This window comes from Corvus cornix, chromosome 2 (assembly GCF_000738735.6).
Source record: "Corvus cornix cornix isolate S_Up_H32 chromosome 2, ASM73873v5, whole genome shotgun sequence".
Taxonomy (NCBI): Eukaryota; Metazoa; Chordata; class Aves; order Passeriformes; family Corvidae; genus Corvus; species Corvus cornix.
Window position 1 is genome coordinate 15,588,356 of NC_046333.1, and position 13,077 is coordinate 15,601,432.

Consider the following 13,077-nt stretch of genomic DNA (forward strand, 5'->3'; position numbering starts at 1 on the left):
CCCATATGAGTATTTAACTGTAGGGGTAAGTTTCCAGTGTCAGTACCTCTGTTTGCACAGCCAAGTGACCAACTTATCTCCAACAACAACCCTACCACATCGTTTAAGTGCACTTTCAGGAACACAAGCCTGTGACTTAGAGGGGCAGGTTTTCCTCTGCATTTCAGGCTTAACAACCCAAAGCAAACTACCACAGCAAACAGCACACAGGACCAGAGCATTGCTGCAAGGTTGTTGTAACCCTGTGTGTGCCATCCCCTTCTCACTGCTGGCACCAGTAGGACCTCAACCTCACAGCCAGAACAGGAAGCAGACACATTTGTAAAGCTTCTTAAAACACAGATGAATAGTAGACTCTTGCCAAGTTTTATCTTCTGAAGCAGCATTTTGGATGCTTCTTTCACCATGATGTGGCATCAGCCTTTAAACAAGTATACTTTAATTACTGCACAGTCTAATAAAGCCAGAAAAATAAATACTATAAATTCCTCGAATAATCCAGAGGTTGGTTGTTTTTAGCAACTAAGCATTGCATAAATGAAATGATCAAGTGAAGCCAACTAGCAGAAGGAGTAAGAAACAACAAAGTGCACAAATATTGGCCAGGAAGAAAAGCCACCTATGCAAGAATAGTATAAAGGAGGAGCCAGAGATTAAAGTATACTGCTGCTTCTTCAGTCCCACACAAAACTAGGAGCATATGATACTTACTTACATGATAGAGCAAGGCAGATGCTTTCCACTGTGCCCAGAGGGGCTATAAACAGAAAAAAAAAAAACCCAACCAAACCACAGCTGAATAGGCAGTGCGGTTTTGGGGTTTCCCCTCTCCTCCCCAAAAAAATTTTGGGTGTAAAAGGTACAAAAGGAAAACAGATCATAGAAACAAGAATTGTGAGACAAGGGAGGAAAACCAACTCTAAAGAATTAGGAGTCACTTTCTGACACATTTTGCACAGAGGAAGTCTTTCTTCATTAAGAGAGAGGAAGAAATAGTTATCTCAAAGAGCTTTGGAAGAATTCACTGAGGTTATGAACAAAATGCAACAGCCAAGAATTGAGGATGTGGGTTCACTGCTACTTGAAGTATAAAAAACAAAGCTGCCACCTTCATTCTCAAATAACCACCTGAATTCCTTTACAGAGTAGGAAAAGACTGCTTTCAGAATCTAATTGTTATGCATGGCATTATAATGCACACCTTGATTTGTTTTCCACTATCACCCACTAGAAAACACATTTTCCAAAACAAAAGTCACAAGCAAGTTTCAGACAAAATATATATATATTTTAAAAAATCTTTACAATAAGTCAGGAAACATAGGAGCTTGCATACAGTTTATTATAATAACTCAATTCTCAGCTCCCTACAGTTCAGATAACCCTGGTGACAGTGTTTACAACTTCTAATTTTTGCTTTCACAACTCTGAAGCAAACAATACATTTGAGTGTATTTTACTCTGTGCAAATAAGACAACTTTTGGAATCCTTCAGAAGAAATATCCAAGATTCTGTTTGCAGAGGTCCTTTGTTTCTCAAAGATGATTTATGAGAGTTTTTGTTTTAAGATAAAGTGCTCCTGTCCAGCAGAACCCAAAGGCCTTCTAGAGTTCAGAGAGTAAGTTTAGCTCAGATTAAAAAATAATTGGTCATACAAATTCCAGCTTCCCATGTCCGCTGTACATTCCCCAGTGGACTAGTGAAAGAATTTTATCATTGCTGAGGTCTGAATGTCTCATTTTATCACAGGTCATGCAGCAGTTCTCGTGACCAGTCACAGGCACCATGCATTCCAAGTCCAATTTTGCCACCTGCCCTTTTTTTGAATGATGTCCATGAAAACTATAGTGCAAACGAGAAAGCATTTGCTGTCGCTGATCTTGCAGTCTCTTGTTTTCACTCCTGAGCATCCTCAAGGCCAGCATGATAAGGAGCACCAAGATTAGCCCACCAGCTATAGGAACAGCAATTACAGCCGCCCTGAACCATAACTCTTTCGAAGAAGTCAATTCCTGCACCTTGGTGATGAGATTCCTGCTGCTGTCATGTTGATATCTGCTCCCTTGTCCTGCAAAGGGGAAAGATGTGGAGTTTATTTCAGGATTTACATATACACTGTTTCACATGTAAGCAACTCCCTTAAATCCCACACTGACAAGTTAATGGAGCAACTGCTACACTCTGCAGTATATATAGAAAATACCCCCGTAAAGAAAAAGCGTTTCTAAGTCTGCTTGTAACACAGAATTTCTTACCCCAACAGCCAGTTTAACTAGGAACACCACTGCCACCGATTCTTAGAAGCCATGTCAAGATGGCAAGAGAGACTTCCAATACTAATGCACATAAAAAAGCTAATTGGCTGAGATGTTCCCCTGCCTCCAGCCACCCTCTTCCCCCTCTGGTGTCTCTACTTACATTAACAACTAAATCAGTAACAGCAGATGCACAAGGTTTTGACTGTTGCTGGCCTGATGGCCAGAAGAGGGGTTTCACTGAAGCTTTATTGCCCTACCTGAAGTATCACCTCTGGAAGGAGACAAAACATCATGTAGTCCTCTGTAATTGCACATATCTTCATGACAGCATTCCAGCGTGGACATGGTGGTGGTGCCAGAGTGGTTTTGTGCTTGTTTGGCTTGGCACATCTCAGCTGTGCTTGCAATAGAGTCCAAGCAGCCATGAGTAAGTGGGGAATGTGTATTCTGAGGGTCAAGCAGTCTGGAGAAGCAGGCGCTAAGCTCAGATTTGCACATATAGCCGGTTGCAACACAGTGTGCAGCATCACAGTAGCATCTGATTTCACCTAAAAAACAAAAATTGCACAAGAAAGGTAAGAATTTGGTCTTCTAAGGACACGTCATCATATATCCTTATTAGCCACAAGCATCACACAACCAAACTCGGTGCCAGTTTTGCGGTACTTCTCTAGACTGTAGACCCACAAGAGCTGGGGTTGTTTCCTCCCCATCACTGTACAGTGCCTACCTCACTGTAGCCTTAATCCCTGTAAATGCCTTGGGGCACTTGCTTTAATGACTAGTACTGTAGTCCTTTGAATTAAAGCAAGAGCATTTCACTAAAACAGGGACTGAGGGAGGGAAGGTCACAGTGGCTTTTTTTTCCCCAAGATAAATAACTGGCTTTTTTTTCCCCCCCAAGGTAAATAACAAGACCATTTTATAGCTACTTCCACTCGATGTCAGCAGTTGCATTTAGCCACATTTAAAGTGAAATACCAGTTCTAAAAGCAACACACACTTTCAGTCCTAGAAGAAAGTCACATCTATGTTTTAACCATTACTCCAGGAACAGCATTCTACTTTTATAAAAGTAAAACATTTCTTTTAACTGGGCATAAGCACACAACAAAAATATGTTTAAGCATTTATGTGACAAATGAAAAAAAAAATTGGAACTGCTGAATTGTTTATTACCTCTCAATACTGCACCAAAATTTAAAAGGTTTAACTAACACCTTATAAAGCTATTAGCTAGAACCATTACCATCTAAGTCTCTCAGTCAAGAAAGTTTTACTGTGTGAAACTGAGCAACTATTTGTAATTTCTCCAGAAAATCTTTAACTAGTTATTCGTGAAAAAAGGCTTTTAAATCAGAATTATAAAACAAAAAACGTTCCAGTTTATAATTTTTCTGCTCACCAGAAACAATGACTCTCAAATATAAAGTCTTTTAATGGAGTGAAACTGCAAGGCTAAAGGCTCCCCCTTGCCTTTCCCCAGTTTCACATGCAATCCAACATGCAGCAGAAAAGAGGAAACACTTAGATTGAAAATCCTCTACCAGCTCTATGAAAAATCTCAGGAAACCTCAAAAATTTCTGAAGGAAGCGATAAAATAAGTTCCCTTCATAAAATTCCTCATTTTGCGCTCTCCAAACTGCCCTGGTATGAATTAAACATGTCCTGTGCTGTAGCGAAAACTTACTCTTTCTAGGCAAGTTGCAACTCAAACATAATTCAATGTGCCATGGAGCCAAGGTTTAAAAGGAAGCCAGATTTTGGAGAAAACCTCGGAAGAATGGACTTAAAATTACTTCTGGTGTGCCTACCATACTTGCCACCATGGTAGCACCAAGGCTTTCAAAGTCGACCAAATCATCAGATGTCTTTTTTCTACAGTCTGCACTTCAAAAAAAAAAAAAAGAAAATCAATCTACAGGCTTCCCTGCTGCCACCCCTTCTTATGATGTTAGCTACTACCTATACCTAAAAAAACCTGTTCTGTAAGATGTTAAAAATAATCCCAACCAAGTTAGCTTCCCCTCGTCGGGCTACCTTAATACTTTCCCCAAAATGCTACTGCAGGCTCCAGGCCTTGAAGTTCCCGCTGCTCTTTAATAACTCTGCTTAATAGAAGCCAAATGATGGAGTGTCTCACTGTCTCCAGTCCAATTCCCTTGGGCTTTCAGACCAAGTAACCTAATTTTTCATGAATTCACACTCACTATCATCCAGCACGTTACAGAAAAAAAGCCTCAATCGTTTTCTAAGCATTCTATATAAGGTCTCCCCCCACCCCCCTGAAAAAAATAGTTTTCATAATTATTGCACTGTATGAGGGTTAAAAGTAAGATGAACACATGGCACAGTAACAGAACTGGCAGTTCTTTCATGAGTTTCAGCACAGTGCAGGAATAAAGTGAAACAACACACATACTTTCATTTTAACTGCTTATATAATCACGTTCAAAAATCTACATTTTATTGCCCTAAGACAATCTTATAAACAAAATCTGACAGGCTCGTCATCAGGTTAATTCAACTGCTTTTTAATTAAAGCCACGTTTCCAGTGAAACAGAATGGACTTTGTATTACTGTATTAAAACTGTATTTCTGTCAATTCATAAAGTTTCTTCCTGTGCTATGCAAAAGGCCAGAAAGGGTATTTAGTATTTTGAAACATTGAACAATGCCCTTCTGTTCTGTCCTCTTTCTTGTTACTGTATGTAGCTATTAAAGAAAAATGTCTGCTTTTAGTCAAGATGGTTACAGGAGAGACTGCAGGCTTCTCTTAAAGCTTTTGAAGTCAACAGCAGCCAGAAGTCTGTGATCCCCTAATTATATCATTATCAGGCACATAGTTTCAGTATCTGCGACTTCACATCACTCAGTCACTCCCTGTTCTGCCCGCTTTGATGGGGCCAGCAGGCTCTCCCCTGCACGCTGTAAGGCTGTTATTTAGGGTTAATTACAGCCTTCCTTCCAAAATAAATAAATACCGTCGCACATCACCACCACGCTAACTTATCCTTTACCCTCCTCCACGGAGCACGACGATTACCGGCAGCCAGAGGGCCGCCTCTGCCCCGGGAGGGCGCTCCCCGGGCGGCCAGACCACAGACCACAGCCCCCAGAGCCCCCAGCCCACTGCCCCCCGCGGGCGGGGACAGGGCGGGCGCGGCCCGCCCGCTGGGACACCCGCGGGGCCGTGACTGCCCGGCACCGGCGCCAGGTGGGAGGGGAGGACGGGGGGGCGGGAGGCGCAGACCCGGCGGCACCGCCGCCAAACACCGCTCGGCCGCGGGGTCCGAGACAGCGGCCGGGCCCCGAGACAGCGCCGGGCCCGGCTGCCCTCGGGCGGCAGCCCCGGGCACCCCGCTCCCTCCGGCGCGGCCCCCGCAGAACACGAGCCCCGCAGGCGCCGCCGGTGCCCCGCCGCGGCCCCCTCACCTCTGGTGAGCAGGACGGCCATGGCGCACAGCTCCAGTTGCAGCCAGATGAAGATGTAGCTGGAATGGCGATCCATTTACCCGGCGCCGCTCGCCACAGCCCGCAGCGCAGGCACGGCCGAACCGCCGTCGCCCGCCCGCTCCTGCCCCGCCGGAGCGCCGAAGAGCCGCTCGCCTGCGGGCAGAGCCGTGGTGCGGCCACCGCTGCGGCGGCGGGCCGGAAAGACGGCCGCGGTCTCTGCCTTTCCCTCGCTGCTCCGCCGCAGCCGCAGGAGCAGCACCCAGGACGGCGGCACGGTCACGGTGCCCAGCGGACGCTGCCTCACTGACACGGCGGCGGCGCCGCCCGCCCCGTAAATACGGCCGGCGCCGGGCGCGGGCTGAGCCGCCCCGCCCCGCCCCTGCCCCGCCCCCGCCTCCCCATTGGCTGCGCCTGCGGCGGTGGGCGGAGGCTCGGCCCCCCCGCCGGCAGCGCGGCGCGGCCTCAGCTCCACCCGCGGCGCCCCCGGGCGGCGGCGGCGGCGGCGGGCGGGCCGGCCGGGAACGCGCTGGGTGCAGCGGTGCGCTCCGAGCGCCGGGCCCCGGCCCGGGAGCCCCGGAGTGCTGCTGGGAGAGAGGCCGGGCACGAGCGCCCTCGCTCGCCTCCTCAGGCCCGAGGCTCTGTGGAGGCGAGGGAACGGGCTCTGCCGGGTCCCGAGATAATTCCCTGCGGAGGCAGCAGCGCAGGGTTCCACTAAAAACCATCGTGCTCTGACTGCGAGTTCGGCGGAGCGGGGATGGATGGATGGGATGGATGGATGGGCAGCCCTCAGCCCCGGGTCGCGGTGACGGGCAGCGCCGGAGCGGAACGAGGCGGCGGCCGAGCCCTCCCGCCCGCGCCCGCTGTCCCGGCGCTGCCGCCAGCGCGGCCCCCGCCTGTACGCTCCCGACCCGCAGGGCTGCACGAGGCTGCATAAATGTTGCCCGAGTGAGAACAGCGGCGGTTTCCGTGCAGCCGGGGCTTTTTTTCCCAAGGTTTTAGAAATTCTGCGCTTGGGCTTGGCGCAGCGAAGAGCCGACAGCCATCGCCTGGAACCATGGTGCAGCTGGCGTGTCCATCCCCGGCCCCACGCCACTGTCCCGGCCTGGGGTCCACCCTGCGGCTCGGGGGCTCCTGCACCTCGCACTCAGCCCCTCAGGGTCTCATCCGCTGCTGTCACATCCACGCAGCAAGGGCAGGCCCGTGGGACAGAGCTATTAGCGAATATACCCTGCAGTAGTTATCCTCCTTCCAGTATTTCCTTTCCAAGAACAGCTGTTGGGGATGGAAGCACGAGGTGGTGTTCTACCACTAAGCTCCGACACAGCTCCTGTGGGTCGTGTTTAGCTTGGACAGTTTTCCTTCACATGTTGGTCCTGAAAAAAATGTGCCCCTTATTTAAAATTTCTTTGCTAACTTAGTTTCTTTCTTTGCTCATAACATTTTATAAGACTTGATTTCTACAGCACAAACTGCTTCCCATTTATGGGCAAAATGCTTTACATATTTGGGTCCACTACTACTATTAAAGCTGTTGGATGATGTGTAGATAATAATAAAAAAATTACTTGACAATTTTAATTAGAATTTTTTGGTGAGTCTTTAAAGACATTTTCAATAGGGGACATAATACCTCGTGTCGGAGACATTCCTCCCTGAAAGAGAAAAGAGGAAATATGAAATCTGAGATTGAGATAACTCCAGTTTACTTTGGCAGAGAGGAACAGACTGGATCTCCGGCTAATTAGTGCTGATGCCATCACATGTTATAATGGTTTTACTGTGAGTCTTGTGATTTGCATATGTATAAGATAGATACACACGTGCTGCGTCACAGTCTTTACACTTATGTTAGACATATTTGCACTCCACCACAAAGTAATTTTCTAATTCTTGTTTCTGTTTAGAAATTACAGAAACAGCAAGAACAGCCAAGCCATATGTCCCAGTCTGGCACCGGCTATCAGACACTCATTTGCAAACATACGAAAATATCGTTCATTATAACTTAGAATCATTACAGCAACATGTTCAATTCTGCTTCTCCTGTTCCTATCACCGGTGACAAGCGCATTTAACAGATCACATTTGTTACATGCAGTACCGACAGACTGGAAATGGCTTTTATTCATGGAGCCACATTACTGCACTAAGTAACATGAGAGACTCCCTGAGTATTATAAACATCCTGACCAAGGGAGCACAGACAGACTAACCAGAGGGCAATATGCTTGAGATCAGTTTTGAGCAGCAGATTTCAATGACAGCTGTCAAGTTTGAATTGTGAGGTACAATTTACTGTAAAAAAGGTGCTAATTCTGTATGCTACAAGTGTGCATGAAGTACCAAAAGTGAGGGAGGAACAGCAGGGATCACTGCCCAGCCTTAGTGCCCCCCAAAGCAACTAAACACCCTTTAGGAAACCTGTGGATCGAGTCAGAGTGTCAGGAGGGTTTGACCGACTTACTGTGTCTCTTCACTCTCTGGTACACTGCTCAGAGAGACATGCAAGGATTGTGTGGGGTCCTCTGACAGACTATAACATAAACAAGATAATTCAGCTTCTGCAGTGCTAATTTGCTTTTGTTTTAGAGACAAGAGCTAACAGGGCCAGATTGGCCTGTAAAAAGGGACAGGAGACAGACCCAGCACAAAGCAATAATAACAACATGTTCTGCAACCAGAAGGAATGTGGGATAATGACTACGAGGAGCCATCAAGGAAAGCGTCAGGAGCCTGAGGCCGCATTACGTGTCTCCAGCAGCCATGGGAGAGCAGCCTAAAGCCTCCATTTGAACGGACTGCACAGCCTGTAGTCAGAGCCTGCAGAGCACAGGGCTGCTCCCTCCCACCAGATACGGTGAAGGCCCTTGAAGCAAACATGAACAGAAGGAGCTGGTTGCAAAATCAGCCTCTGGACACCTCACAGAAAGGGACTGCTTTGGGCAGCATCTCACAGGAGCACGTTCCCCTCTGCATCAGCTCAAAGCTCTGTCACAGATGCAAAATTTTGTCTTTAAGAAGAAGAAATTGCCAACTAAAACAAGAGATCCGTCCAACAAGTCTTTGCAGGCCACACAAATGCTGGTTTGATTCTTTTACTTCATTTCACAAGCCAATAGTTGCAGCACCAAGTTTCTGGCAGGAGGACTTTAGAACTGATGAGTCTTTCTAAAAGACCAATTCAGATGAGCACCCAGTGTCCTGAACTATTACAGAGCAGGATTTCTCCTATCAGTCAAGTAACTGCTCAGGACAGTAGCTGCTCTCCTCTACAATCACATTCCAGAAAGGGCTCACTATTTTCCACCAGGAGCATGTGAGCAGTGCAGCCATGCAAGAGTCTCCTTCCAAATGTCAGGGTGAAATCCCTCCAGTGAAGTGCCAAATCACATCCATCACATTCTCCAGAATCTCCATGTGCCTGAGAGTCCCAGCACAGGCATGAGAGGATGGCTGCTATGAGGGGTTTGGGCCTTCCATACGTCAAGGAGGAAAATAAAACAAGCCAAGACAGAGGTCAACCTGGCAGCATTTTCTGAGTACAGAACTTTGAACAAGAGAAAAGCTCTTCTCTGGCTCTGTGAACCCAGCTTTAGAAAATTCAACTTCCTCCCATTGTTCTGCTTCTTTCATATATTCCCTTTCTCTTTTTCACATGCATTGGCATTAGTGCCTGTCCCAGCTGCTACTGCCTACTGTTTATGTGCCACCACAGCAGCCTGTGTGCGAAACTAAGCTACAACTTCAGCCTGCAGGTGCCCCTGATTTAGGTAACTCACCCCAGAAAAACAGTTTTGAATCACAAGTAATTCTTTCTTCTGGCAGCTTTGAACACTGCCATGAATTCCTCATCCCTCTATAGGCTTGCATGGCATGCTGGCAGCTCACCACCATTTCCCCCAAATGATTGGATGTAACTCTTCTGTGGATCTCAGGCAAACAAAACAGTGTTTTCACAGTATTATTCACTTGTTTGAACTTTCAACAATGAGCCCCCCCCAAAAAAAAAAAATTGGCAAAAATAAAAATGGATTAGAGCTGCAATTTGGAAATCCTTTCTACAATCACCTCTGTAGTCAAGGCATCACTGTAGCCCTGTCCTGGGGAGACCCACATTCCTCAGGGAGATGAGGATTTGCATACTGCTGGATCTGCATGTGCACACTGGCATTTGTCAGGACTGCCGCTTCAGATGCTCATTTCACTAGCAAGGAAAGGTTAGTACTGCTGCATTGGAGTCATTTCAAATTGGTGTCAAAGGCAACATTCGCACACCATATCCATTCCTTTTTGCACCTTTCAATTATGATTCAGATAGGAATTTCTCATTTGGAAATGATGTGAATTTAAAAGCATGGGGACTGTTTAAAGCATCTTTGGAGCAACATTAATCAGAGTAGTTTGGGGTTTTTTTGTTAACTGCTTAACACTAGCCAACAAACAACCAGCTTTTTTTGAGTTACTTTGCTAGCATTTGGGATATGATACACACAAGCTAACTCTACTGAATTGCTTTTATTTATGCTGATTATTGCCTTTAAGAAAAATTAAGGCTTAAGCTAGCATAGCTTGGCATAAAGCCCAGGGGGCAGGGAGCATAATGTGACTCCGCAATTCTTCTGGCTTCCCACTTCTGGATCTGGCCATGGACTTACTGAAGCAAGTAGCCATTTCAGGATCTAAGCCTATGCAGAGCCCAAAGGCTGGCTTCTCCAGCCGCTCCCCTGTGACAGACAGGCTACTGAGCAGGTTCCCTCAAGGTTAATCACTTCCAAGGAGCTTTCCCCCTGTAACTGGGGCAGTTCAAGGAGGTGGATAGAGGCCAGCACATTATTCCCCGTTCATTTTCAGCAGCAATTAGCGTGTCTCCAGTGAAACTCGGTTACCTGCAAACTGGAGGAGGGGAGCTGCGTTCCAGAAATGATCGGTGATACATGTTCACCTAAAGTAAGTAGGAAACCAGACTAGTGCCTGTGTCGCAGGATCCACCTCTCCATGCACATGATATATTATCCAGATGGCACCAATCTGCATCCCCTTCAGACACAGGACATGATAAAGAGACAATATTTCAGAGGCCCTGAAAGTGAAGCATTTCCTGCCATGCTCATCACTTTACTTTTTTTTTTTTTCTTTTTTTTTTCATTTAAAACTAATCCTCCCTCCCTCAAACGAGCTACACTCTTACTCCTCCCAATCAATAGGACGATTTGCATTTATCCTCCTGGAGGCATCGCTCCTAGAATCCGGGCCAGAGCGATCCAATCGATAGGAGAAAGCTGGAGCAAGGCTGGAAAAGAAGCAACAGAGAGATTTCCCCCAGGGAGAAATGCAAAACACTGGAGAGAGGCTACAATTATTGTAATTGAAGGTAATGAGGCCGAGGCGCCAGCTCCAGCTCTGCTTAACATCATTCAATACAAAGTGAGACACACATGAAGGAGACGGCCCGAGCCCGGCCGGCCCCGCGGCGACCCAGCCCGGCTCCCGCAGCCCCGCGCCCAGCCCCGCAGCCGCCGCCCGGCCGGCAGCGCCGCGGATGCTCCCGGGACAGGCCTGTCTCCTGTGCTGCTGCATCTGCGAGAGTCACTCTTGATCTGACTGCTCCCAGGGTCTCAGAGCCCTCCTTTCCCTTTCCCTAGGAGACTCCCGTGTCTGTAAAATTCTCGGTGTGTTTATCGTCACTGTGCGCTGAAAGTCACGCGCTGAGCACCAAATCCCTCGGCCAGGGCCAAACGTCGTCCTGTCCCGTGGCAGGACAAGCTCAGCCCCAACCCCTTAACCTTCAGCCCTTCCCTGCAGACACCCTCTCTGCCACCGCAGCCTCTTCCTCGCAACTCCCCGGTGTCGGGGTGCGACTCCCCGGGAGGACAGAGCGGATGCTGGCGAGGAGCTCCACCTGCCCTGCGGCTCTGCCAGGGCACGGCTCAGGTAGTTCGGTATCTTTAACCCTGGGCCCGGCCGGCACGTTCGCCGGTCCCGCAGCAGAAGCTCGCACGGGCTTGAGGCGAGGGATCTGCACTGGACACACTCAGCTGCGCCTTCGCCTTGGATTCCTTAGGCACAGAGCCCCCTCGCAGCCCCGGCCGCCGGGGGATCAGGGAGCCACCAACACCGGGGCGGACTTACTGAACTCTCCTTGAGATTAAGGCAGCTGGGGCCGGCACGGGGCGAGAGCCGCCGGGCCGGCCGGAGCTCCGGCGGGGCGCGGCAGCGGGCGGGCGGCGCTCCCGGCCGCGCTCCCCGGGCCGGCGGCGGCTCAGCGCGGGCACCTCTTGCCCTCTGCCGGCAGAGCCGGCCCTAGCAGGGACAGCCGAGGCCCCTCCCGCAGCGAGGAACCTGTCCCCTGCTAAGTCAGGGCGAAAGAGCGTTGGGTGGAGGTAGAGGAGGACGCGTCTGCTGCAGGCGTAGCGATGAGTAATCCCATCGCCTGAAGAGTAAGAACAGTGTGCGTACACCGGGGCTCACATCAGCATCTACCCCCAGCCACATCCCGCACACAGGAGTTAACATCCAGTATTCAGCCATCACCTTCTGAAACATCCATGTAAAGGTGTTACATGTCAGAATTTATAAACGGTACCTAAAAAGTCAAGCACCACCCATCAGATCTGAGTTATCAGGTGTCTAGAGATAAGGTATGGCAAATATTAGGAATTTGCTTTGGATCCCAAGCATGAGAAACCATTAGTTACGTCCTGTCAGAGCACAATGTGCACGTGGGGGAGGAGAGCAGACACTGGACATGGCCAAAAACCCCTGAAAATTGAGCATCATTTTAGCAGGATGGAACATACTGTTCAAGTAAAATCTCTAAAGAAAGCTATAGTTTGGATATAGGACATGTAGCAAAACAATCATGTTTGCTAGTGAAACAAGAGCCTCTTTTGAATGAGCCTATTGCCTAAGCAAGAGTCTCGGGCTCATATGTGCACATGCAAGACAGAATGTCCACGAGTGTGAACACAAACACCAGTTCCTTGGAGGACTTATCCTAACCCTTGGAGGACTTACACCCAGCAGTCAAACCCTGGGTGCTCTGCAGGGCCTGAGTGCTATGTGGGGCTGTTCTCCACTCTTGCAAAGCTGTTGTCAGCAGCCCCTTCACAACAGCAGCTCTAAAAGCTTTTGATGCAGATAAAGAAACTCTCCAGAGATACATTACTTCGTATTAGTCAATATTTATTGCTCAAACTCTATTTTCTGAGTCGCATATTTCAGAGCCAAATGCCAGAGATGAGGCAGACAATGCAAGTCAGGAAAGCCTATACGCATTGTAACAGACTGGAGTCTCAGCTACTTAAATAGGCAGCACTCTGCCAGATTACACCAAGCTCCAGTTCTGACAGACATTTGCAAA

The 13,077-nt window shown here is 48.3% G+C and overlaps 1 protein-coding gene across 3 annotated transcripts; it reads right to left on the reverse strand.

Annotated features, from left to right (window-relative positions):
* Positions 1–1,276: 1,276 nt before the first annotated feature.
* BAMBI (BMP and activin membrane bound inhibitor) lies at positions 1,277–6,027 on the reverse strand. 3 transcript variants are annotated; one of them, XM_039549780.1, is made up of 4 exons: positions 5,697–6,026; positions 3,951–4,145; positions 2,517–2,807; positions 1,419–2,069 (listed from the first exon to the last, which is right to left on the reverse strand). In XM_039549780.1, exons 3-4 carry the CDS (start codon positions 2,755–2,757, stop codon positions 1,651–1,653), a joined length of 660 nt encoding a protein of 219 aa, XP_039405714.1. In that variant the 5' UTR covers positions 2,758–2,807; positions 3,951–4,145; positions 5,697–6,026; the 3' UTR covers positions 1,419–1,650. The 3 variants fall into 3 exon arrangements, with proteins under 3 accessions (XP_039405713.1, XP_039405714.1, XP_039405715.1); XM_039549781.1 differs by having other exon boundaries at positions 3,951–4,150; XM_039549779.1 differs by lacking the exon at positions 3,951–4,145 and having other exon boundaries at positions 1,277–2,069; positions 5,697–6,027.
* Between the last annotated feature and the right edge of the window lie 7,050 nt (positions 6,028–13,077).